The sequence below is a fragment of the Paramisgurnus dabryanus genome, chromosome 18 (assembly GCF_030506205.2).
Source record: "Paramisgurnus dabryanus chromosome 18, PD_genome_1.1, whole genome shotgun sequence".
Classification (NCBI taxonomy): Eukaryota; Metazoa; Chordata; class Actinopteri; order Cypriniformes; family Cobitidae; genus Paramisgurnus; species Paramisgurnus dabryanus.
Window position 1 is genome coordinate 17,900,514 of NC_133354.1, and position 23,027 is coordinate 17,923,540.

General features: G+C 38.9%; 2 protein-coding genes across 11 annotated transcripts in view; both read right to left on the minus strand.

Moving 5' to 3' along the window:
- Nucleotides 1-79: 79 nt before the first annotated feature.
- LOC135776403 (uncharacterized) lies at nt 80-3,780 on the minus strand. The gene is made up of 2 exons (XM_065287087.1): nt 3,640-3,780; nt 80-2,525 (listed from the first exon to the last, which is right to left on the minus strand). The coding sequence occupies exon 2, from the start codon at nt 2,445-2,447 to the stop codon at nt 1,449-1,451; it is 999 nt and encodes a 332-aa protein (XP_065143159.1). The 5' UTR covers nt 2,448-2,525; nt 3,640-3,780; the 3' UTR covers nt 80-1,448.
- Nucleotides 3,781-5,330: 1,550 nt separating this feature from the next.
- The window catches only part of mark2a (MAP/microtubule affinity-regulating kinase 2a), a 37,625-nt gene continuing 19,928 nt past the window's right edge, over nt 5,331-23,027 (minus strand). Inside the window, exons 7-19 of one of the 10 annotated variants that reach the window (XM_065287080.1) lie at nt 22,365-22,421; nt 21,444-21,680; nt 21,250-21,369; nt 21,002-21,101; nt 20,496-20,608; nt 20,299-20,419; nt 20,098-20,216; nt 19,920-20,008; nt 15,604-15,741; nt 12,738-12,998; nt 10,569-10,595; nt 7,292-7,330; nt 5,331-6,838 (exon numbers count right to left, since the gene is read on the minus strand). In XM_065287080.1, the coding sequence (XP_065143152.1) occupies nt 6,406-6,838; nt 7,292-7,330; nt 10,569-10,595; nt 12,738-12,998; nt 15,604-15,741; nt 19,920-20,008; nt 20,098-20,216; nt 20,299-20,419; nt 20,496-20,608; nt 21,002-21,101; nt 21,250-21,369; nt 21,444-21,680; nt 22,365-22,421 (1,854 nt within the window). In that variant the 3' untranslated portion in view covers nt 5,331-6,405. Of the gene's footprint in view, nt 6,839-7,291; nt 7,331-10,568; nt 10,596-12,737; nt 12,999-15,603; nt 15,742-19,919; nt 20,009-20,097; nt 20,217-20,298; nt 20,420-20,495; nt 20,609-20,965; nt 21,105-21,249; nt 21,370-21,443; nt 21,681-22,364; nt 22,422-23,027 lie in introns of all 10 variants that reach the window. The other 9 variants (XM_065287077.1, XM_065287081.1, XM_065287079.1 and 6 more) reach the window with 9 other exon arrangements.

Genomic DNA, 23,027 nt, shown 5'->3' on the forward strand with positions numbered 1-23,027 from the left:
GAACACGAATGACAACGTGAGCGAGTGAGACAGGTAGAAAGGGACTCAGTTAATAACTAGTGACATGAGAAACGTTGCGTCTGAGTCATTCGAATTTTTATTCAGGCGGCTAAATGGTGAACAGCGATTGGTAAAACATGTTTTTATACGTTTAATCAAAAACAAGCATATAGTTTGAATCATTTGCAAACAATCGCATAGCTGCTCGAATGGACAAGATGATAAAGTTAGCGGTTACGGATCAGAAACAGGCTTTAAAGACTTTTTTAACATACGTACATTTTAACAGAACTGTACGCTAACAATGTATGCAAACAGCAGTAGTACAAGTAGGACAGGTAACAATGTTGAGTATTCAGTAAATAGGAATCACAAACACATCCATTGTAATGTAATGTCAAAATAAGCCTATCATCTTTAAAAACTTTTTCAAGAGTCTGCGGAGTCGGAAAATCAGCTATTTTCTAAAACAACGTAATATCGAAATACAGTGTACAAACTGCACTTATCAATCAGCGTTGTTTTTTAATTTTTAAACGTTCAGCGGGTGTGGTTGGTCATGTGTTTTTCCGAGCTTCCTTCGACCGGTGGTGCTTTATCCTACGATGCGGTGGCGGATCCGATAGTTGAGCGCCTTGTAGATGTCATGTGCTCGGTTGTGATTGGTTGATCAGTCAGTAAGCATACAGCTCCGCCCACAACCACCTCTTTACCCATTTCCTCTCTGTTCCATCCCACTCTCATCGAACATTACTTTTAACACCAACATAGCAAATTATTTTCACCTAAATAAAGGTAGTCCAGGAGATTAAACTAAAATAAATTAACTCAAATAAAAAAAAGCAAAGCAGGATTGATCCGTCGGTTACAAAGACATGATAGAAAATCTTATATCTGCAAAGATGCGTTCCCTTCCAGACTCATGGATAACAAGGTGAAAAAAAATTAAATATCACTCCAAAATAAAAAAACAGAAAAATAAACGCAGGTACACACTGAACAGGACTTACTTCGATTTTAAACAGACACTCGAAACTATGCACTTGTTAAATTATCTAACAAAAAAGTAATAATAACGCAAACATTCGTTATCTTAACCTTGCCATTTAGTCAATCGTTTGTATTGTAGAACTTTAGCAAATGTTCCAAAAATGTTTAAAGCAAAAAATTTGCAAGCAAACAAGGGTCTTTTAAAAAATATTTAAACTGATATGGATGGCAAATATAGTCAATTTTTACATGCTATAAAACTTTTCTATTCCTTCATTGGGCAGAGAGGTAATTTTATTAATAAATGAGTATAGATTTAGCTGTTTGATTCATTGTCTAAAATAGCTACAAACACGAAATACTACAAAATTCATCCCGAACTCCCTGAAGGTACCCCTCTGATAACTCGTCCTCTCAAATAAAAAAAGGGACTAACAAACTTCCAGGACAAAGCATGCTTAGTAGCTACGGCCGAAGCCGTTGCTGTATTTGTCCTCCAAATAATCATCCTTATCAAAGCCTGAGCCAAGAGAGTAGCGCTGATAGTGGGAGGAAGCAGCGGAAGGGGGTGGGGGCACCGAGCTAGCGCCATTGCGGGAAAAACCGCGAGCGAAGCCGGCAGAAGAGGGTGGAGGGGGAGGCGGAGGCAGGAGAGAGCGACGACCACCAAGAGGGCTGCGCTCACGGTAGTAGCGGGCAGCTAGAGGAGGCGTGACCGGTCGTTGGGGGGGCACAGGGCGTCTGTCGTATGGATCCCGCTCATAAAAACGAGGGGAGGCGGCAGCGTACGGGTCAGGGCGGACTCCTCTCTCGTACATAACACGGTCATAGTAGGCGCGTGGTGGCGGAGGTGGGAGAGGAGGGGGTGGAATTCGGCCACGAGGCGTATAGTAGTCACGAGGCGGCGGGCGAGGGGGGAGGAAGTCGGGATGGTGGTGTGGGTGAGGTGGATAGTGATGTGGAGGAGGAGGAGGAGGAAAATAGTCCTCCCCTCTGCCATTTCTGGATGGGTTATTGCGAGACAGAGAAACAAAGATCTTTTGGCCCTCCAATTTAGAGTGGTTAAGCTCTGAAATAGCCTGCATAGCCTCATTTTCTCTCTGCATATGAACGAATGCATAGTTCTTCACAATATCGCACTCCACCACTTTGCCGAACGGCTGGAAGAGCTCCTTGATTTTGGCTGCGTTGACACCGTCAGGAACATTGCCCACGTAGATCTTGGTGGCATTGCGTACCTTAGTGGTGGCATACTCAACAGTGATACGAGAACCATTGAGCTCGTGCTTGTGCAAAGCTGAGACAGCCTTCTGGGCGGACACTTCCTCGTCCATATGGACGAAGCCATAGTTTTTCAGAATGTCACAGTCGGACACAGGGCCATAGCTCTCAAACAAAGCACGGAGCTCATCTTCAGTGGTCTCGGAAGCTACGTTGCCAACAAATATCTTCACCATTTTGGACGGGAAGAGCGGATTTTTTGATAAATCAGTCTTTGGTTGATCGGAGGTGCAAGGTCTCAAACTCAGCAGTTCCTAAGGCAACAAAACAAATACGAATAAACATCCAAAATCTATGCAAATCATTTATAGTTCAACCATGAATTAGGACAGCAAACGGCAGGCTGTGAAAAAAAATCTTAACTTCCTAGTTTTTAGTATGAGGTGTCTTCATGTCTAGTAACAGTAAAACCAGACAGGTCCACTGTCAGACACTTTTATCCAAAGCAACTTACAGTGCATTCACAAAATACATTTTATCAGTAGGTGTGTTCAATGAGGTGAACCATATTTTTTTAAACATTTAAAAAGATTAATTATGAGTATATAAGGGAATGTATGACTAATGATAGCTCCTTACTGTACGCACCTTTAAAACCAGTTAATATTACATAAGGGCCATGTCAATTATTTACTTGAGAGCAGCCATTGTTGTTTGCGTGTAATGGTAACTACTATCTGTATTACCATAGTACACAATATACTACAAATTTCATAGCTAAACTAAGGTTACTGTAGCGAAATCATAGTAAATTTTGGTTACTCTGGTACTAACGCCTAGCTGAATGTACATAACACCTCTTCTTCATATTATAAATTATCTGACGGTTAAATTACGCGACTGGCCAATCCGAATCAAACCGTGTTATAATGACGACGCATGGCGTAGTTTCACTTTTGATATGAGAATATGAGCGTCGACGATTTCAAATAAGACTTGATCCGATTATGTGAACAACGTCAGATTAATGTATGCAAAGTATCTTTAATCTACTTTAGAGTCATAGAGCTGATCATGCGCATCTGAACACGATCCGACTGATCAAAGCTATCGTGCTAATGCTAACCGTATCGTTTACAGCACGATCAAGGAAGTGAATAAATTATTTCAGATATCCAGTATTTCACAGTCCTAATAAGCCAGTAACCAATACTAATTTGTGCTCCTAAATTACAATAGTTTACGTTCATACGAGGACGACGCTAATCGTGAAAGAGATTCGGATTAATAACGTTGAATGTTAATGATAGCCAAATATTGGGCAAGTAACTAATTCAAACAGCCGTATCGTTGCGTCAAATAAAAACATCAACACAATCAAGATAGTGTTTTACATGAAACGTAGGAAGTTTAATCTTTAAAACTCACCTTCAATAAGCAACTGTATCGAAAACGCGCGCTGAGTTGCGGATAATGGACGCTGACTGTGCCAGTGGTTGGTTTGAGTGATGGGGGATGGTTATGGTCACATGCACAGTGAAGCGTTTGAGAGTTGGCGCCTCCTACCGACTGACTCCAGACAAAATCATTTCAATCTGTCAGATTTCCAACGCTAACGGGCAGCTATTTCAGTCAAACAATCAGGGTAGACTCATATTTTTTAAAATGTCTTGCTAAGGTAACAAAAAAACAAAACATATATAACACCGACATAAACTGTACCACACATTTTTTATGCTAGCGTTCCAGACAACTCGGATTTAGGATATTTCCCAATTCAAAACCGGAGATAACGTCTGAATGAAGTAACATTAAAAGTATTTATTTACATTGACGTTACTAATAAGTATTAACATAAAAACTTTTTAAGGGTTAAACAATATTAAAAGAGCGCCGTTTTAGCCATTATTTCCGGGTAAAGGTGGGAACTATCCGAAATCCTAGTTGTCTGGAACGCAGCATAAGCTTAAACATTTTTTGGTAGAGTAAGTTTATGTATAATATTTGGTGGGAAATATGGTGTTTTTTGTTATCATAGCAAAATAATTTAAAGATATTAGTCTCCCTAGTTTTACTGAAATACATCCCAGTTTAATTGCGCTCTAAAAACAAGGTTTTTTATTTGTCTGGCTACTGCGCATGCGCAACTTTCTCCCATTTGTAGCACTACTGCAGCCAGTATCATGGTAAGATCTATAATTTTTATCCTGTAGAATAGATAACATCCGGTGAATTTGTTTATTCCTCTGTTACAGTCCATTAAAAACTGCTTACATTAACTGAACGTGAACAGTGCGAATCCAAAACTTGTATGTGTTGGAATGAGGACTTGCAGGGTCAATTATTATAGGCTTACCTTAAAAATATGCTACTGTTTTAAATCCCTATTCATCCTCTACATTTAAAGCAGAACTTTCATTTTCATACTTTATTATAGAAATGGATATAATTGGATAACCAACTACAAGCTGTCATTCAGAGCAGTGGATCTCAAACTTTAGGCCGTTGCCCCCTGGGGGGCCCCAGTTTTATGACATTTAATAAAATAAATTAATTTATAATGAATTCTGTGTAATTTAATCTCAGAAAAATAAAGCCACCAAACAACAGCAATACATTGTATATTTTAATAAGTTTTGTTTAATTTAAATTTTATGTTTTACAATGTTTTATGTCATACATTTTCTTTGAGGGGCCATGAAGGGTACAAGGGCACACCAAAAAGTTTGAGAACCACTGATTTAGAGAGAGACATTTGGTCAAACTACTTTACTATCTCTGTAAGTGAACATAAAACGTGCACCTAATTCAGCAAATCAGGGCACAGTACTATCAAGGATTGTATGATTTTTTTTTTTATAAAAATATTAACTAATTTACCCATATTATTTCATTATAATGTTGGTTAATGTTAAGTGTGAATCTGAAATGTAAACATACATTTTTATGAAATCTATTGTAATCTACCCAAGTTTGTGCGCCCAGTTGGAAATATTTTAGAAAGTAAATAGTTTTATTTGTATTGTGCGTGCTTTAAATCAATTAAAGAACAAAACGACACTTAAAATCTTGCTTAAAGATTAAACAATAGAAATAAAACAGGTAATGATAAAAAACAGTATAATTCACTAACTTGAACACAAATCATCCAACTTTTGGTTTATTCATATAATAATAATAATAATAATAATAATAATAATAATATTATCTTCTCCAGAGAAAGGCAACGAAACACAGACTTATTCCAGTGCAGCAGATTGGATCCAACCAGCAATTCTTAATTACACTACAATCCACCAATAATTACTTAATTGGCCCTTAATTAGTTTCAGATATATAACCCCTGAAGTAGAGGAAAAACAACAACAAAACTAACTGTCTGGGCATAAAGTGTCAAAAGGTAATACCTCCAACACAACGAGGGTTCAAGTCAACACTTCCATTTCAGCTATAATATTAATAATAAAACGCTGTACTGTGAATGTAGTAATGGGGCAGAGGTTAAGGATTACCTACCATATGTTATTGGTCAGATCAAAACCATCAGATCATATTTAGTGAATATAAAAATTCAACTATGGCTCTACTGAATGTGCTTAACCACACAGATCTAAGATGCCCAGCACTATTTTGTGTTGTACATTCAGAGCATCAAATCTTCCCCTTTGCTCTATACACGTTACCTGGAATTGGAAGTAAGATCAAGTAATGCGGTGGTTTATCATTTTCTGTTTTTTCTGTGGTTGAATAAAGGATAAGATTCAGGGTATGGGGGGGCTTTCCTCGACAGTAGCTGGTTCGTGTTTTTAGAGAAAACCACTTACAAACAGTTCAATTTGATCTCCAACCTCCGGCATTTTTATAACTTTCAGAACTGAGGACAATTGTGAGGTCCAAGAAAAACCACAAAACTTGAACAAAATTGCCACAAATAAAAGATACAAAGCATTGGGTGGGGGGGAGTGATAAAGGAACAGAAAACCCAAACCAAGACAGAACACCTCCCCGAAAAAATAAACCACCTGAAAATGTCTATATGCACAAATGTCCCCCATAAACCTGTCTAGCATCTTTTCCCTCTTTACAGACTCTTCACTGCCTCCATAAAGCTTACAGCTCCATTGATTTTCCTCACAGTGCCTCCCAGCATACGAGCTCCAGACGATCCTCAGGATAGTAACCTCATTTGCTTCCTCAGAGTTTAAGCTCATTGGCGACCTTCGATGCGATGTTCTTGAAGGCGATGGACGTGCCGGAGATCCTTTTGAAGCGCACCCCGTTGAGAGAGAGGCGAGGTAGCTTGCACACCTCCATCTCCCACTGGACGTAATCGTCATGCGCGGGGTTGCCGGAAATGCAGAGGAGCATGAATCGCTCGCGCATCTCGTACTCGCAGCTGTTGGAGTCCAGAACTTTCCGGATCTCCTTCATCATTTCATTGGGCTCCATGGAGGAGGTGGTCTTCATGCTCCAGGTGAAGCGAAGGGAGCGTGGCTTGGTGTCCTTTGAGGCCTGGGTGGATGAAGGGGTGCTGGATGCCGGTGAAGATGACAAGGAGTCCTTGTTTTCATCACCTGGCAGTCCCTGGGTACCTTTCTCCATCTTGTCTGCTGTGCTCAACATGGGTCTTTGGTGAAAATGATAAGAGGTAACAAACAAGAAAAAGTGAACAAGAGGAAAACAGGAATATTACAGATATAAGAGCTTGAATGATCAAAACTTAATTCTTGTTTTATCACCAGCAACACATCAAACACATCAACATGGTGCTATGGAGGACTACAATGCAGTCAAAAAAAAAAAAGATATCTGCTAACAAATTGAAAATCTGCAATGTGCTAGGAAAGAATTAAACTGTGTTTGGATTAATAATTGGTCGGACACACATAACACCTATTTTCGGCTCAACAAAGAATATATATATTGGGTGTCTCGTTTTAGGTCACTCAGTGATTCACAGAAATGTCCATTTAAAATATCACAATATGCCAAAATCCTAAAATGCAGGTTAATTAATTTTATGTGTAAATTTTCATTACGTTACATAAATGTCATTTTATGATACAATCAATGTCCTCACCTGCTGGCCTCATCCTGAAATTCTCCCTCATACGGACTCCTCAAAGAAAACCAACAAGTTTAGTCTCTCAATTAGGAGTTCGCTATCTTAGTGCCGATAGTCATGTGGACTCCTTTTAAATATATATTCTTAAAACATTTATGTAATTTAAATAGCATTTCTATTCCTTTTCTATTCCTTAAGCAAGATGGCAAGAATATTGGAAGCAAAAGCCAGAGCATTTCTTTATAGTCCCTTCACCAACCTCTTGACAAACTTTCCTCTTTCACCATCAACCTTTAAATCAACACACACACTCCCATAAGCCACCCTGTATTTAGCATACACACCTACCCACATTAGCAGGCAGCAGCCTTTCGAGTTGTGATTTGTGTAATACGGATACTCTAAATGGATACTAAATAGCAGCCTAGTAAAATTTAAGGCACTAAAAATTCATATCTAAATTGAAAGTACAATTACATAAACCTTATGCAATAATTCAGCGTAGTGCCTGAAGCACAACCACCAGGGGTCCATCTAAATCCTTAATCCAACAAGCTTCCCAATCAGAGATGAACTATAACAATGTAGCTGCCATTCTCTGTCTTCTCATACTGGTACAGTAGCTGTACAAGTGACTGCACTGAGGTGTGTGTTGAAAGAATGGAGATTCGGACGGGGAGAAAGAAAACATCGAACCAGTTGCCTCCAAAACAGCGCAGCACAAGAACGCAAGGACAAAGCACATCTGTTTTAGTTCAGCCATATAAGAGTTACAAGCAGTAGACCAAAAGATGAGAGAGACAGGAGCCATTTCAGAACCCTCACCATAAACACTACTCACACCCGGTATCCACCAGCTATCATAAACTTAAGCTTATAGCTCTAGAATATTTTGCGAAAAGGATTTTGTACCCAAAGATGCTGTTAATTATTCTTCTACTAGTTTGTATATTCTGTCTCAAGGATCTTTAAATTGGGATTGGAGCTGTAAGGATATTATTTTTCCATTTCATTTAAAGCGAAACTCTAGCTAAATATTAAAATGACCCCATGATTTATTCAACCTGAAGCCATCCGAGATACACATGTCCATCATCTTTCAGACGAACACACATACACATATATTAGGGGCAGGAATCTTTGGACTTCACGATCCAATTCCGGGATAACGATTTGATTCCAAAACGATTCTTTACATACATTGTTGGTAATTAATTCATCTGCTGTGGACTTGCATGAACTTTACATTAACCAAAAAAATTTTTTTATATAGTTTTGTATATAGTAAGAATCTCTGTTTGACAGTATTGCCATGTTAACAATTATAATAACTATTTCTTTCATTACTTTTATTATATTAACAAAGTAAATTACATTTAGGATATCAACATTTAGGAAAAACAGGACTCTGAATCTTGGACTGCGCAACCTACCTATGGAAACGATCGCTCACTAAAATTGCTACACAGAATAATGGAAGTCCAAGATGGTGCAGTTACCGAAAGTTAGTTATTATTAGGGCTGGGTATCAATTCAGATGTTCCAGATCGATTCAATTTCGATTCACAAGCCATCAAAATCGATTCGATTCTCAATTAAATTTTCGATTCGGGTTCTCAGGTCGGTTTTTATACTCGATTCTCGATTCAACTCAATGAATATAGATTTAATACAAATACTAAATTAATAAAAAAGAACAGTGAACAGAAGTTTAAAAGTGGGTAATTAATAAAAAGAAATTAAAAGACACAACACTATCGTTTTCGTCTTGCTTGCGAAATCTAAAATGCTTCCATACCTTCACTTTTTATGTAAAGGTGGCATCAATGTTGATGAAGCACCTAAAACCGCCATTTTAAGCACTGAATGAATGAATGACAGGCTCACCTCTCGCTCCTTGGTAACATCGCGCAAGGCAAAAAAGAGGGTGACATCTAGTGAAGAAGACTAGTAATTTGATTAACGCTAATCTTACGTTCAATGTTTGCCAAAAAAAAAAATTCTGCTCTTTGAGAATAGATTCTGAATCGACCACGTAAAAAAATATGAATCGAAAAATCTATTTTTTTTGCCCAGCCCTAGTTATTATAATTTATAATTAAAATAAAAAATATTTTTCTTACAAAATCGCATTGATTACCCGCAAAAGACTTTTACTAAACCCCTGTGAGCCATGTGGATTACTTATGTGAAGGATGAATGCACTTTTCTGTGGTTTAAAGTCAGAAGTTTTTCATACATTTTCCCGTTTACTACCGTTATAAGCTTGGAAAAGCAAGGACATTTACTAAAATAACTCCAAATGTGTTTGTCTGAAAGATGATGGACATGTGTATCTTGGATTGCTTGAGGGTGAGTAAATCATGGGCGAATTTTGACATTTAAGCTGGAGTATCACTTTAACAATCAAACTGAGACTGATGCCAGTATAAGGATGTGTTGTCTATCAAATGCCTTTCTCTCTCAACATACTTAAATATTTCTAAGTACTATGGCACTGTAAATTTAGCAGTTAAGTCCTGGTGTGAAAATGCAGTCCAAAAACAGTATTTTAGTACACTGTCAAAAAAAAATTGTCAAAAAAGGTCCCTAGTTGTCACTGGGGCAGTTACCTTTGCACCTAAAGAGTTCATATTAGTACCTCAGAGTTACATATTGGTACCAAAAAGTACATTTTAGTAATTGAAAAGTACATATCGATATCAAATGTATACATATCTGTAACTAAATGGTACACATTAGGACATTTTTAAAGAATACTGCACCAGTGAAAGCTTGGGAGCATTTTTTCTGACAGTGTATGTATGTTACAAAAATGAAGGTAGAAAATCATTAAGTTCTGTATTTTAGCATTTTATGGTTCTCAATTCTCACCCCATCTACAAAACTGGTCAAGTACAGAGTTGGGGGTTTATCAGGAACAATATCTCCAAACAAAGAAGTGAGCATCTGACTATAATTTAACTGCATTGTAGAAGTGAAGTCATGTTGCATGATGGCATCACAGATGGGGGGCAGATACGCCATTCACAAGACCAGCTGCACAATGTACATGACACCGGGGACCCAACGGGTTTTGACGAGAGGAGGGGGTGAGGATGTGATGCATAAAAGTGGGATGTGTGGCGGAGGAGTGAGTCAGGCAATGGACGCGGAGCATTAGTACAGGATAATACCATGAAGATAATTGTATATGAAACAAATAAAGAAAAACCTTGCATCAAGACACCAAAGAGGAAAGCAGAGAAAAAGATTTTTGTCGAGAAAACTCAAGGGTGATGTTATTGCCTACCTTCTGGGAAATCTGAATGAGAGATTTCTATAAACAAAAAAAAATTCAGAGAAGAAAACGTTTCTCAAATGCGTAAGAACCATTAAAAATCTCACAAAGGTTCAAACTTTCTGTTTTTCCTGAAAAATGAATAAGGGTCTTTTCAAGACCCTCTGAATAAGGTCTTGGTGTTAGCTGATGAGCCTTAAAGGGCACCAGGACTTGTAGTCGTATAAAAAAAATAATGAAGTTACAGAGGGAAAATCTGGATCAGTGAAGAAATTGAATTGTAAATGCTTTGCATGAATGATGGATGTTAGATTAGGGTCTGATTTAATAGGTTAGTTATCTTTAGTGGCATCTTTCACACTTAAACCATCCCTGCTCCAGCGGCTCTTATGGCGCTTTTCCATTGCATAGTACCCCACGGTTTAGTTTAGTTTGGGTCGGGTCAGCTCACCTCACTTTGGCGTGGTTAGCTTTTCCATCGAGTTTAGTATCACTTCGGAGTGGGAGGGATTATAGGCGTGTCGTTATATTTACGCTGCCTACTGCTGTGACATCATACACATGAGAGCGTTGTTGTACATTCCCATACATTCATTTATTTCTCAGTCTGCCACAAAATTAAAATTGGCCACCACATAGATGTTTGCACATCGCGTTTATAACTACCTCTGTCTCACATGACAGTTTCTGTTCAAACACCCGACCCGTGGCGTCAGTCGACGGCGCTCCGCTGAGCCTCATTCAAGTTGCATTTAAGCATATATAATGCGGACGTGCACGTCGCGAATGTGCCGCCACAAACTGCAAGTCTCGAAAAAACTGTTATGGTGTCCCGGATTCTCAGCATGCGGATGTTTTTCATCGCTAAAAGGGTGTTTGGAAACTTATAGCAGAACACCGATAACAACATGTTTGCTTGAGACAGCACAAGCTAGCAGTAAGCTAAAGCTAATATTTACATTATAGCGATGACGTGACGATTCTCTCAGACCAATCAGTGATCTACAGTGTTTTCGCGTCACGTTTGGTATCAGCTCGGGTCGCTTGGAACCCCAACCGAGGTGGTACAAAAAAAGTATCGGGTACTACGTACTGCACCCAATGGAAAAGCTCCCAAAAGTAAGCTGACCCGACCCAAACTAAACTAAACCGTGGGGTACTATGCAATGGAAAAGCGCCATGAGATTCAGTTTCTGATCTTAGCCATAAATAACTGTGCCACTCCAAACCATCTCGTCCTGTAAGAGGGGAGTACTGGTGAGGGTCACGAGCATGTGCACTGATACACACAACGAAACAAACACATTCATGAATATAAACCTTAAGTATATAAACATTTCAGTAGCGATCAAATCGACTGTAAACTAATGGAGTGAAAGTGTGGCGTCATTTACATTTTGTATTTACAGAAGCCTACAAGAGTTCATGTTAAAATTAACAAAGATACTGGCAAATTTCAGAAAATAATTAATTTTTGTGGGGCTTTTTATGCCATGCTAGTTTCTATGGAAATGTTAATTTCAAGATCCAGGTTTATTTAAAACTAAATGAATTGTTTAAGATTTTTTATTTACTTGGTTAAAAACTTTTTAAAGTTGATTTCTTGTACTGTGCAAAAGTCTTAGGCCACCGTGCCAGAATTAGATTTGTTGTTTTTGCAATGTTATAGTGATCATATATAATTGTTTCTCAGTGTATTTAATAGAATACATCCAGAAAATACAGAAAAAGCGTGTATAGTATTAAAAACTGTATAAAATGTAAACTGATGTGTCAAGTTTTTAGGGTAAACTTCCCTTCCACTTGAGCAATAGCAGGAAACTGCAAGATCTCTTAACCCTAAATAAAATCCTAATTTCTTATTTTAAAGAAATTTGTCTTTTTACTTCATTACACTCAAAAACGCTCAAGATGTGTTTAGTGCCAAGAGAGGTCACACTAAACACCAATGATGCCTACAGAAGACATTTAGTCCTGAAAATGTACTTTTTTAACATATTTCCTGTATTTTCTGTTTGTATCTTGATAAAATTTAAAAATAAATATGTATGGACATTAAAACTTCTAAAACAAGTAGTCTGGTGGTGGTGGCGGCCTAAGACTTTGCACAGTACTGTACATATATTATATAAAAGCATATATCATCCTTCTATAACTCACGTAGACCAATTATAAACTCACCTGCGTACGAATTTGGACGTAAACTTGCTGAAGATGCCCGTCCCTGTACGGCGCGCCTGGCTATTGCCGTGGGAAAAAGAGGGGGAGGCTGAGGGGTCATTGTATGCGGAGGCTTGCTGGTCTCGTGTGGCTCTCTGCTGGCCTGCGTGGAAAGTGCTTCTGCTCGTCACCCCTCTGGGGAAGTTGGTACGGTCTGTCACTGTGGAAATGTTTATGTTCTGAGCCGAGGGGGACACCACTGGATTTCTCTGTGCGGTTGTGCTGTGTTTTCCATAAATATGAAAGAAACTGGTTAAAACTTTGTTCATTATGGACTTCAGATTAGCCATAAATAGCCAATCAGGAAACAGCTACTAACTGAATGATATCAAGCTGCAAAAACACATAAGTGCAACAAATAACACGGTGCAAAAACAAACAGACAATATACCATGTCTGTGAAACCCAAGCTAAAATCTCAATCTAATTATAACATAAAAAATTTATTTCAATGGCTTTAGTCAATATTAAAGATATTTTCACAGAATGTTCTTATGTAGGACGATTTTTACATAAAAAAAATTGCTTTAGCTGGGTTTCACAGTGGTGGTCAAAATGCATGTAATGGCCATTTGTAATTCATAAAGGCTATTATTTAATACGCCATCAACTGTAGCACTTTCTGCTAATGCATATACAAATATTAATCGATGGTTAATTCCCAAACCAATTTCAAACCTAAATGAAAGAAACAGAGCATGCAATTGTGAAATCCAAGTATAATCTGCCATCAGTTCCTTCGACAACATGCCAGGCACTTGACTGTCCGAGGGCCACAGAGTTAGTCAAATCAGAGCATTCCTGTTATTTTGTAATCTTTTAAAAATACATTAAGGTATTTTGTAAGAGTTAAAGGTGAAGTGTGCAATTTCTGTGGCACTAAAGGGCTTTGTAAAGAAAATGGTTTTTCTCCACAGATGTCCTTGTGTGACCACAGACAGTCCTGTCACAAACTCACACCATTGGTTAAGCAGGGATGTATTGAGATTGGCTTTATGATTTAATTTCATATTTTACCTTTGAAAACATCCGCACACATCACCTTTAAAGGAAAACACCAACGTTTTTAATATTTAACTATGTTCTTACCTAAACTTAGACAAATTTATACCTACCCATCTTTTTTCAATGTGTGCACTTAATCTTTGTACAGCGTGTCGTGAATGTGTTAGCATTTAGCCTAGCCCCATTCATTCCTTAGGATCCAAACAGGGATGAATTTAGAAGCCACCAAACACTTCCATGTTTTCCCTATTTAAAGACTGTTAAATGAGTAGTTACACAAGTAAGTTAGTGTGCCAGAGGTCAAAGTTCTGCAAACTAAGTGCTCTTCTGCCATACAATATACCGTATTTTTCGGACTATAAGTCACACTTTTTTCATAGTTTAGCTGGTCCTGCGACTTATAGTCAGGTGCGACTTATGTCAAAATTAATTCATACTGACTAACATGAACCAAAAGAAAACATTACCGTCTACAGCCACAAGAGGGCGCTATATGTCGCTCCTGTAGCCTACCCCTGAAAAAACTGTTAACTGAAACATTTACTTAAAGACTGTTAATGGAGAAAGACTTAAAGTGCTCCCAAAAAGAATAATTTTCTAAAATAAATGCGACTTATAGTCCAGTGCGACTTATATATGTTTTTTTTCGTCTTCATGCCGCAATTTTTGACTGATGCGACTTATACTCAAGAGCGACTTATAGTCTGGAAAATACCGTAGTTCTCATTTTTTATCCGTTTTATTTTGTGCCACCATACTTACTCGTGTAACTACTCATGTAACAGTCTTTAAAAAAGGAAACATGGAAGTGTTTGGTGGCTTCTAAAATCATCCCTGTTTGGATCCTAAGGAATGAATGGGGCTAGGCTAAATGCTAAAACATTCATGACGCGCTGTACAAAGATGAAATGCACGCATTGATAAAAGATAGGTTTATATTAATTTGTCTAAGTTGAAGTAAGAACATAGTAAAATATTGAAAAACTGTGGTGTTTTCCTTTAATAACAGTTATCATGCAACTTTTACCAAACAAACAGCCTGAAACAACCACAGTGAACCTAAAATCCAAAGAAACATTTCAGGGAAGGAAGAAACACCTTTGTTAACATGCCTGCAACTGACGCAAGTTTTTTACATGAACAAAGGTCTTTAGAAATGCAGTTGCTGTTATTAGAATGGTTAAGCAAGCAGTGAGACAGGTTTTAGACCAGCATTTAAGCTGGCCTGTGGGTATTAATGTGATATGTGGTTTGTCTGCAAAATAGCAGACAAAACCACACAGCTATTGTTTAGACTTCAGAAGTTGAGAATTATAATGGAGGTAAAGGAAGGGCAGCAAACTTACAGAGCTGCATTACACATGCAGATGTAAAGAAAATCCTGGTCTTAGGAAAAGGCTGTGAGTTAAAGGAGCCGGGTGTGTTTTGGGTTAGAAGGGACAAGGCTGTTAGATGCATGACGTATGTGGTGTGTTTGCGTGAAGGGGTCGACGAGTATGACGGTGGTGTTATTTTGACGAAGAATGGGTCAGTGAAATATAGACATGGTTAAAAAGAAAGTTTAGGGGAGAAATGGGCAGTATCTCATCTCATTAGTGTGACGTTCATTATACCGTCTGTTGGGAAACATGTCATACCACCCAGCCCTAACTTGTGTTATCTTGTCTTTGCTTGACAGATTTAAATCTCTGTCTGTGGATCTTAAACCTGAACAAGCTTTCGATACACTGCATTTCTGCAACAATTAATCAAAAATCGATGCTACCCTTTGCCTTTTGTTCTTAAAGTTTCTCTATTGAGTCTGGCAATGGCTGCCACTTGCCTTGGGCGGTGTGCGTGGATGTCTGAGGGGCTGGGGTGGGCAGAGGTGGACAAGGACTTGTGGTGGCGAGTGCGGGATGAAGTGACGAGGACTGCGGCTGCTGAGGCGGTGGAAGAGCGGGACCCAGGAGTGTTCAAGCTGGGGAGATGACGAATGTCAAGTGGAGGGATGGATGTATGGGTGGGGATGTAAAGCAGATAGGTTAGATTCAGCGAAGATGAGGAATGGCTTTAAGTGGAGGAATAATAGGGGATTATCAAACAAAAAGCACACATCAAATAATAAAACTGCAACACTTGCTTTTCGATAATGCAGGTTTGGTCTATTCTGGTCTTAGTTTTATTTTTAGCATCCTAGCTATCACAGCCTGTCAAACTCTAAACAAACTCGCATTATCGTTGGAAAGCTCTCTGTCTCTGGGCATTAAGTGAGAATTGGTAATGAAGTGCACTTTTGATCAAAAGAACTGTCAGCATCTCTCTCAAAGGCACGATGTGCACTTAAAAGCTATTGATATCCGCTCAATTATTAAATGGGTAAACAATATGAAACAGTAGATAACACATGCAGAATGGGGAGCAGAATACAAAACTCTGATGGATGTGACAGGTGTTTTGTAAGTCGCATAATGTTGCCTTTATTTTGTTGTTTAATCAGCACTATACGACTTTACTGCCACACCTCCATCCATATCATGCTGCGCTGCTGCTGTTTTCAGTTTCTCCATCTCTCTCTCTCTCTTTGTAACCTGGTGGAGCAGGCCGGTAACTCCAGATTAAGGGATGAGATGGACTACATCACGGTCAATCAGTAGTATAACGTCAATGTGTGTCAGCACATCTCAGCAGACTCTTTATAAGAATGATTATAGGATGTTTCTGGGTCAATTGGATTAAAGGTTAGGGGTAAACTTTCGAAAATGTATGTAGCTTCATATTTTAAACATTGACTGAACATTGCTTGTGAAGCTGCCATTATGCATTTAGTTTGGCGTTAAACTCAGCTTCCGCGAGTCAAAATAATTCTTGGTGCTAGACACAAAGTTGAGAATAACCCAAAATTTTATTTTATTAAAAAAGAAGAAGATTACAAACCCAAGCTGACAAGCTCTTGCACAGAGGCTTAACTGTGAATTAATGTGCGTGATCATTTATTTAATCCTCATGCTAAAAATCTACATTCCCGATGGTGTTGCGAATCGAGCTGAACAGATTTTAACTCGGTACAGTGGCTGAATGTGTGCAATTGTTAATGTGAGAATGCATGTGTGCATAACAGGATTATGTTTTCCATGCTGGCAGGGCAGCAGCCTGTCAGAATGAGTCGAGAGCAGAGAGGCTTTCCAAACAGTCTAAATATACACATATGTGCACACAGTACTTTTAATACAAGTCCAGACCATAGCTCAGTTCCAAAACCTAGCAAACTGCTTGTTGTTTACGGCCCACAAAGGCTTTAAAATCTGCATCCTTACTCAGAATCTTAAAAGTTGTACATCACCACATAGGCAGCTTATTCATAACACATGCAAAAAAAAATTAACCCAGTCTGTGAAATCGCAGCTAGAGTAAATTTTGTGATTTACGGTTTTCTACATAAAATCATCCGACATAATGTAAAGTACATTTAGGGAAAATATAACCAGGGTATTTGGAGGAATCAGAGATAAATTTACTACCTTTTTTACCACCTACACAATATTTTTTATTACCAACATGACATCAAGCAGCAGGGGGGTGTATAATACAAATTATAATTGATATAAACTGTGATATATAAACTGTGAGATTTATTTATTTATTTATTGCAAATCTTATTAATTTTAGCATTTTAATTTTTAAAATCAAATTTTAGTTAATGCACCTCTGTAATGCACCTCTGCAATGACTAAAGAATTAATAAACGCTTACATACAATATATTGTAAATTTTTTGTGCATAATGCATTAACTAATGTATACAAATACAATTAGGGAACTTCCTCTTAAGGCCAAAGTCTGAATCTGATATACTGTTACACATGCGTTTTCTCTTTTAGCTGTTTACTTTCTCTTAAGACCTGAATTGTCGTGTTTATGAGGATACTTGCAAAAGCCGGGAATTTTGACGCATGTGTGCATTTAAGACTAATACACAGTGGCAAAAATACTCACTAGCTCAATGAGAAGCGGATGCGCGGATTGCACGCTCCTCTCAAACAGAAACAGCACGCACATATAGCACTGTTGTTTGTGTTTCGACGGCTTAAAAATCACTTAATTTAAAACTGCGGTGCTTAAACACGTGTACAAATGTTAAGCTTTTGACCACACGCAGAGCAACGTTACGTGGGCGCGTAACCTCGAATAAGATACTACGAGTTAAGTGTGTGCGTTCAATCTGCACAGACTGCTTAAACTTCAACTCCGACTCACTCAGGTCCGTTTAGCAGCGTAGTTTAAAAATATATATGCTAGATGAAGTTAAAACATGGAGATACAAATATTAATATTAAAAAAATCCAAGTCAAATTGCGTTGTTACCTTTTACTACCTTTAAAGGGCCTTAATTTTGGAAGGATTGTTTTTACTACCGCGCAGACACCTCGATAACCTTGATATCTTTAATATTGACTGAGTAAGGTCATGTCAAAGATTGAAATCAATGAATGAAATCAAAATTTTTTGATCCAAATCTCATATCTAGACTTTAGCCTGGATTTCACAGACAGGGAAATCTGTAAAAAAAAGCATTCTTTTTCTAATTACAATACTACTTTTATATAGATATTGAATGCTTATAATTAACATTTCCCTCGCTTACCCAAAAACTTGGAGTAATAATTTGCTAAGCTAGTGTCAATGCATTCTGGGATTACCATCCCTTGCGGTGTCTCAATCAGCTCCCTTGTTCAAAAGCAAAAAATTTAAGTGTTCATTCCCTAAAAATTCCCCCGATGCAATGCAAAAACCAGAGAGCATCGGTGGTCCTTATGTCCCCTTTAAAGTGGGGTGCATGATTTTTGAAAAACACTGTAAAAGGGAGTCAGCCCAACTACCAAAACACACTTGTAGCCAATCAACAGTAAGGGACATGTCTACTAACAAACATCGTTATTTGGGTTCCACATGTGTGGGGCGGGTCTATCAAAAGAAGGTCCAGATTATATTGGGCTGGGGCGCGTTTGTTTAGGTGATTTCAAAGGTCAACATTGGCTTTCAGAGATCATGCACCCCGCCTTTAACGGAAATCACATGACCTCTTCTGAAGCTCTACAACAAAAATCATGCAAGCCAACTCAGTAAACTTCATGAAATTACAGAATTTTTGAATATATATTATATTATATTAATTTAAACACACATTGCTAGACAGGAAGGGACCACAATCTATTTAATATTTGAATGTAAAAGTTTTCCACATTTATGCACGAATATGTAAGAAACTAATAAAAGTGTTTTTAATAATAAAGTTAAAAGGTCACGTTCCTTTGGATTAAACTTTAGTTAGTGTGTAATGTTGCTATAATAGCATAAATAATACCTGTAAAATGATAAATCTCAAAGTTCACTGCCAGGCAATATATTTTCTTTAACAAAATTCGCCTTTCAAAGCCTACAGCGAATGGCCGGTTTGCACTACAGCCCTCTACTTCCTGCTTTAATGGCGTCACTAGAACAGTTTTTTACTAAACTCTGACCACAGGAATACGTCAGACGCCAGCTAAGCTAACGGCAAGTTAAGCTAAGTCGCTATCGAATCACAACACACCAAACAAACTACACAATCAGAACTCGATACGTTTTTCTGAAGGAGGGACTTCATAGAACAAGGAAGACATCAGCCTGTTTTTAGGACAGTGAAAACAGCGGTATACAGATAAGTAAATTGTGTTGAAAAAAAACAGTTTTTACACTGTGAGTTATATTGTGCATTGTAAACGCAATCAGAGCTTCAAAACACAGAGTGAACGTGACCTTTAAATGATTAAAATTAAGTCAGAGAGATGTTGGTCTTGTTGTTGATGAATAATCACAGCGCGTATAAGGAGTAGCGTCACAAAAAAACAAGTGAACAGTGTCCCAATGTGAAGTAAGCTAAAGTCCTTACCAGTGCACGAACACGTGTACACGATATACTGATTCATGACCTCACGAGCTAGGGAGCTGATTGAGACCCTATTAAGCTATATCCTATATTGCCTTACAATTTTGCTGAAGTAAGGCACCTTAAAAATGTCCATAAATTGCTCCCTCTGTAGGCAGCTCCCAGGTCTTGGAACAGAGCCATCTGATGCATTGCACATATGAAAGTTTGTAAAAATGATTGTGGTAGTACCTGTCCTTGCCATTCTGTACTCCCAATGTGGCTCTTTCAGTAATTGGGGAGTTCTTGCTGCGGCCGGTGCCTGAGGAGAGGACGCTGTTCTGTAGGGCACACACAGAGAGAGAGAGCACAGCAAGATTATTCATCTGAACTCTGCTGTGTATCGGTCTTGGGTTCCTCAGGTACTTACTGTGGAAGGGGTAGGAGTCTTCTTATGGTCTCCGGAGATCAGTGGACTGGGTGGGACTTTACTGGAGCTGCCTGAACCTCCGATGTGCTTGCCGTCGGCTTGAGGACGCTTGGAGGAACCTGAGGTGGAGAAGGGGAAGGCGACAATGTGACAAATCGAACAGGCCATGGTGGGTAATGTATCAGCAGAATGATGCTTTACTTTGGTCTGTTGATCTGCGGGACTTCTGACTGTAGGTACTGCGTTGTCCCTTGTGTAAAGGTGATTGGGCATTGTTTGTGAGGTCGGTGCCTAGGCGGGGTTTTATTGACAATTCATCCAACTAAGAGAAAAGAAAGCGTTTATAAACTTCAATCCTAAACGCACATTGAAGCACGTGATAAGGTGTAGTAGCATACCTCGGAGTTCCTATAGTCCAATAATAAGTAAGTCGCCATGACATCATTGTACTTTTGGTTGATAAGGGAGTCTTGTATCTCATCTAGAGAATATCCCATCCGCAGCATGATATCTGAGGAATAAACGCATTTAAAGCTGCAGAAGAAACCTCTAACCAGTTGTCTGTGCAAAACATGCCACCACTTTTTCATTGCTTAGAAAGCAATTTTGTAACATTGGCAAAGAACTGTAATAATAAACAGAAATAATGTTCATGCAAATCATGCATAGACGAGCAAAAAACTAAATCTAAAAGAAGAAAACATATCAATCTTCATTTCAACTCACAAATACGCTCGGATGAGCTGCTGAAAGGAATTCAGTTCCAGTCCCATTACCCAGATTTATCACCCAATCACAACCTATCCCCGTCTCAAACCCCACCCATCACCACCACCATCACCACAGCCCCGGCCCACGTCTGCCCCACCTCTCTTCCAACCCCCTGCACTGTTGGGGTGCTGACCTGTCCTCTTAGGGTCCTTGTAGTCAGGCTGGGGTTCAATATAGGGCTTCAACTCTTCATCCTCATGGCCCACATTCATCCATCGGTCCTTCATGATCTGCTGCTGGGTGGAAGCAGAAAAACAGACGTTTTAGGATACAAGGTACACATAGTTTATATGAGATGAAGACTGATGGTCTATGTTTTAAGTAAACTTAAACAAACAGAACCAACAGAAAACATTTGTACACAACTGTGTGTACACAAACCTCAAGACTTCCTCTTTTTGTTGGGTTGAGTATAAGGAATTTCTTCAGTAAGTTCTCACAGTCCGTTGACATGTAGAAGGGAATCCTATACTTCCCCCTCAAAACCCGTTCTCGCAGCTCCTGAACACACAAACAAAACCATTTAGCATTCAATTAGCAGTTGATGATACGTTTCCTCGCTTTCCTCGGCTCACCTTTAGGTTCTGTCCATCAAATGGCAAAGAACCGCTGACCAGTGTGTAAAGTATGACCCCCAGGCTCCAGACGTCCACCTCCGGGCCGTCATATTTCTTCCCCTGAAAGAGCTCGGGGGCGGCGTAGGGAGGGCTGCCACAAAACGTATCCAGCTTGTTGCCCAGTATGAATTCGTTACTGAAGCCGAAATCTGCTATTTTTATGTTCATGTCCGCATCCAGGAGCAGGTTCTCTGCCTATAAGCAAGGGAGCCTTTTTAGCAGTTTTAAGAATAAGGATATAAAGACTGTTTCAGCACAAACAAACTGCTTTTGTGGCCCAAAGTGTCTCGTGTTTCAGTGTCTCTCTACAGTAGATTACTTCTAATAACATATAAATAAACCTTAGTTCAAATTATGGCTAAAGCTAGAAGCATAGTGCCGTTATTAGGCATACGCGGGGGTCCGCGTACAGTTTTTGTAACCACACATACTTTGTATGCGTTGTTCGGACACGCACATACAGGAGAATGTAGTATGTAGCACAGACACAATGCATTGCATTTTATCACAATGTGCATGCTTCATATAAACTATGCTGTGCATTCACCCATGCACATACATTCGCTTTAACATAAAAAAGAAGACTATACTCTTAAAGTGCTAAAGGTGTATAAACTACTACACTGAGCTGATGTTATTTTGATGAATTTTTGCCTGGCAGCCAAATCTCTCTTCACACAGTGATCCATGCTCACAGTCTCGCCTCATCTTTAGGAAACCAAAATATTTTTAGGTTTTTGTTCCAGAAGTCAGTTTAGCCACTAGCCAGACCAATAAACATACATAGACCAGAAGTTAACGTTGGGCCAGGTGCGTAACATATGTAGGTCCAATTAAACAGTCTATAAAAATCACTGTGTGAAAATACATCTTGTGTACCTTGAGGTCTCTGTGGACAATGCACTTTTGGTGACAGTACTGCACTGCTGACACAATCTGCAAACACACAAAACAAAAGGCAAGATTGAACATTTAAGAGACTTGAAATTAGTCAGTTAATGAGATACTTTGAGCAAACTCTGGCAACTTTTAGAGGCTGTTTACGCCTGGTGTGTTTCGGTCGATTGGATCACAAATTGACGACGCTGAATACAGGTGTTTAACTGGGTGTAAAACGTTTTGAGCTTGTCCCCTTTCGACCACATTCTCTGACGAAAACGCATTCGACCGGATTGCTTTTGTGGTGTACACGTTCATGTGGTCAAATGTCACAAAAGACTGCATACTATCAGCTTTCTGATTTAATGTAATCAGGGTTCCCACACCTTAGTTAACTTCAAATTTCAAGGACCTTTTAAGGACTTTCCAGGTACATTACCCTCAAATCCAAAAACTAAATGTGGGGACACATTTCAAGTGAAAGCAAGGTACATCGTGTTACCTTTTAAGGTACATTGTTACAGTTCCCTTTCGAGGGAACTCGCGCTGCGTCACTGCGGTGACACTTTGGGGACGCCTCCAGGGGTAAGTGCGTCTGAATGTGTATATCAAATTCAACCAATGGTGAGGCTTAACGACAAAGAGCCAGTAGGGAGCCAGCGG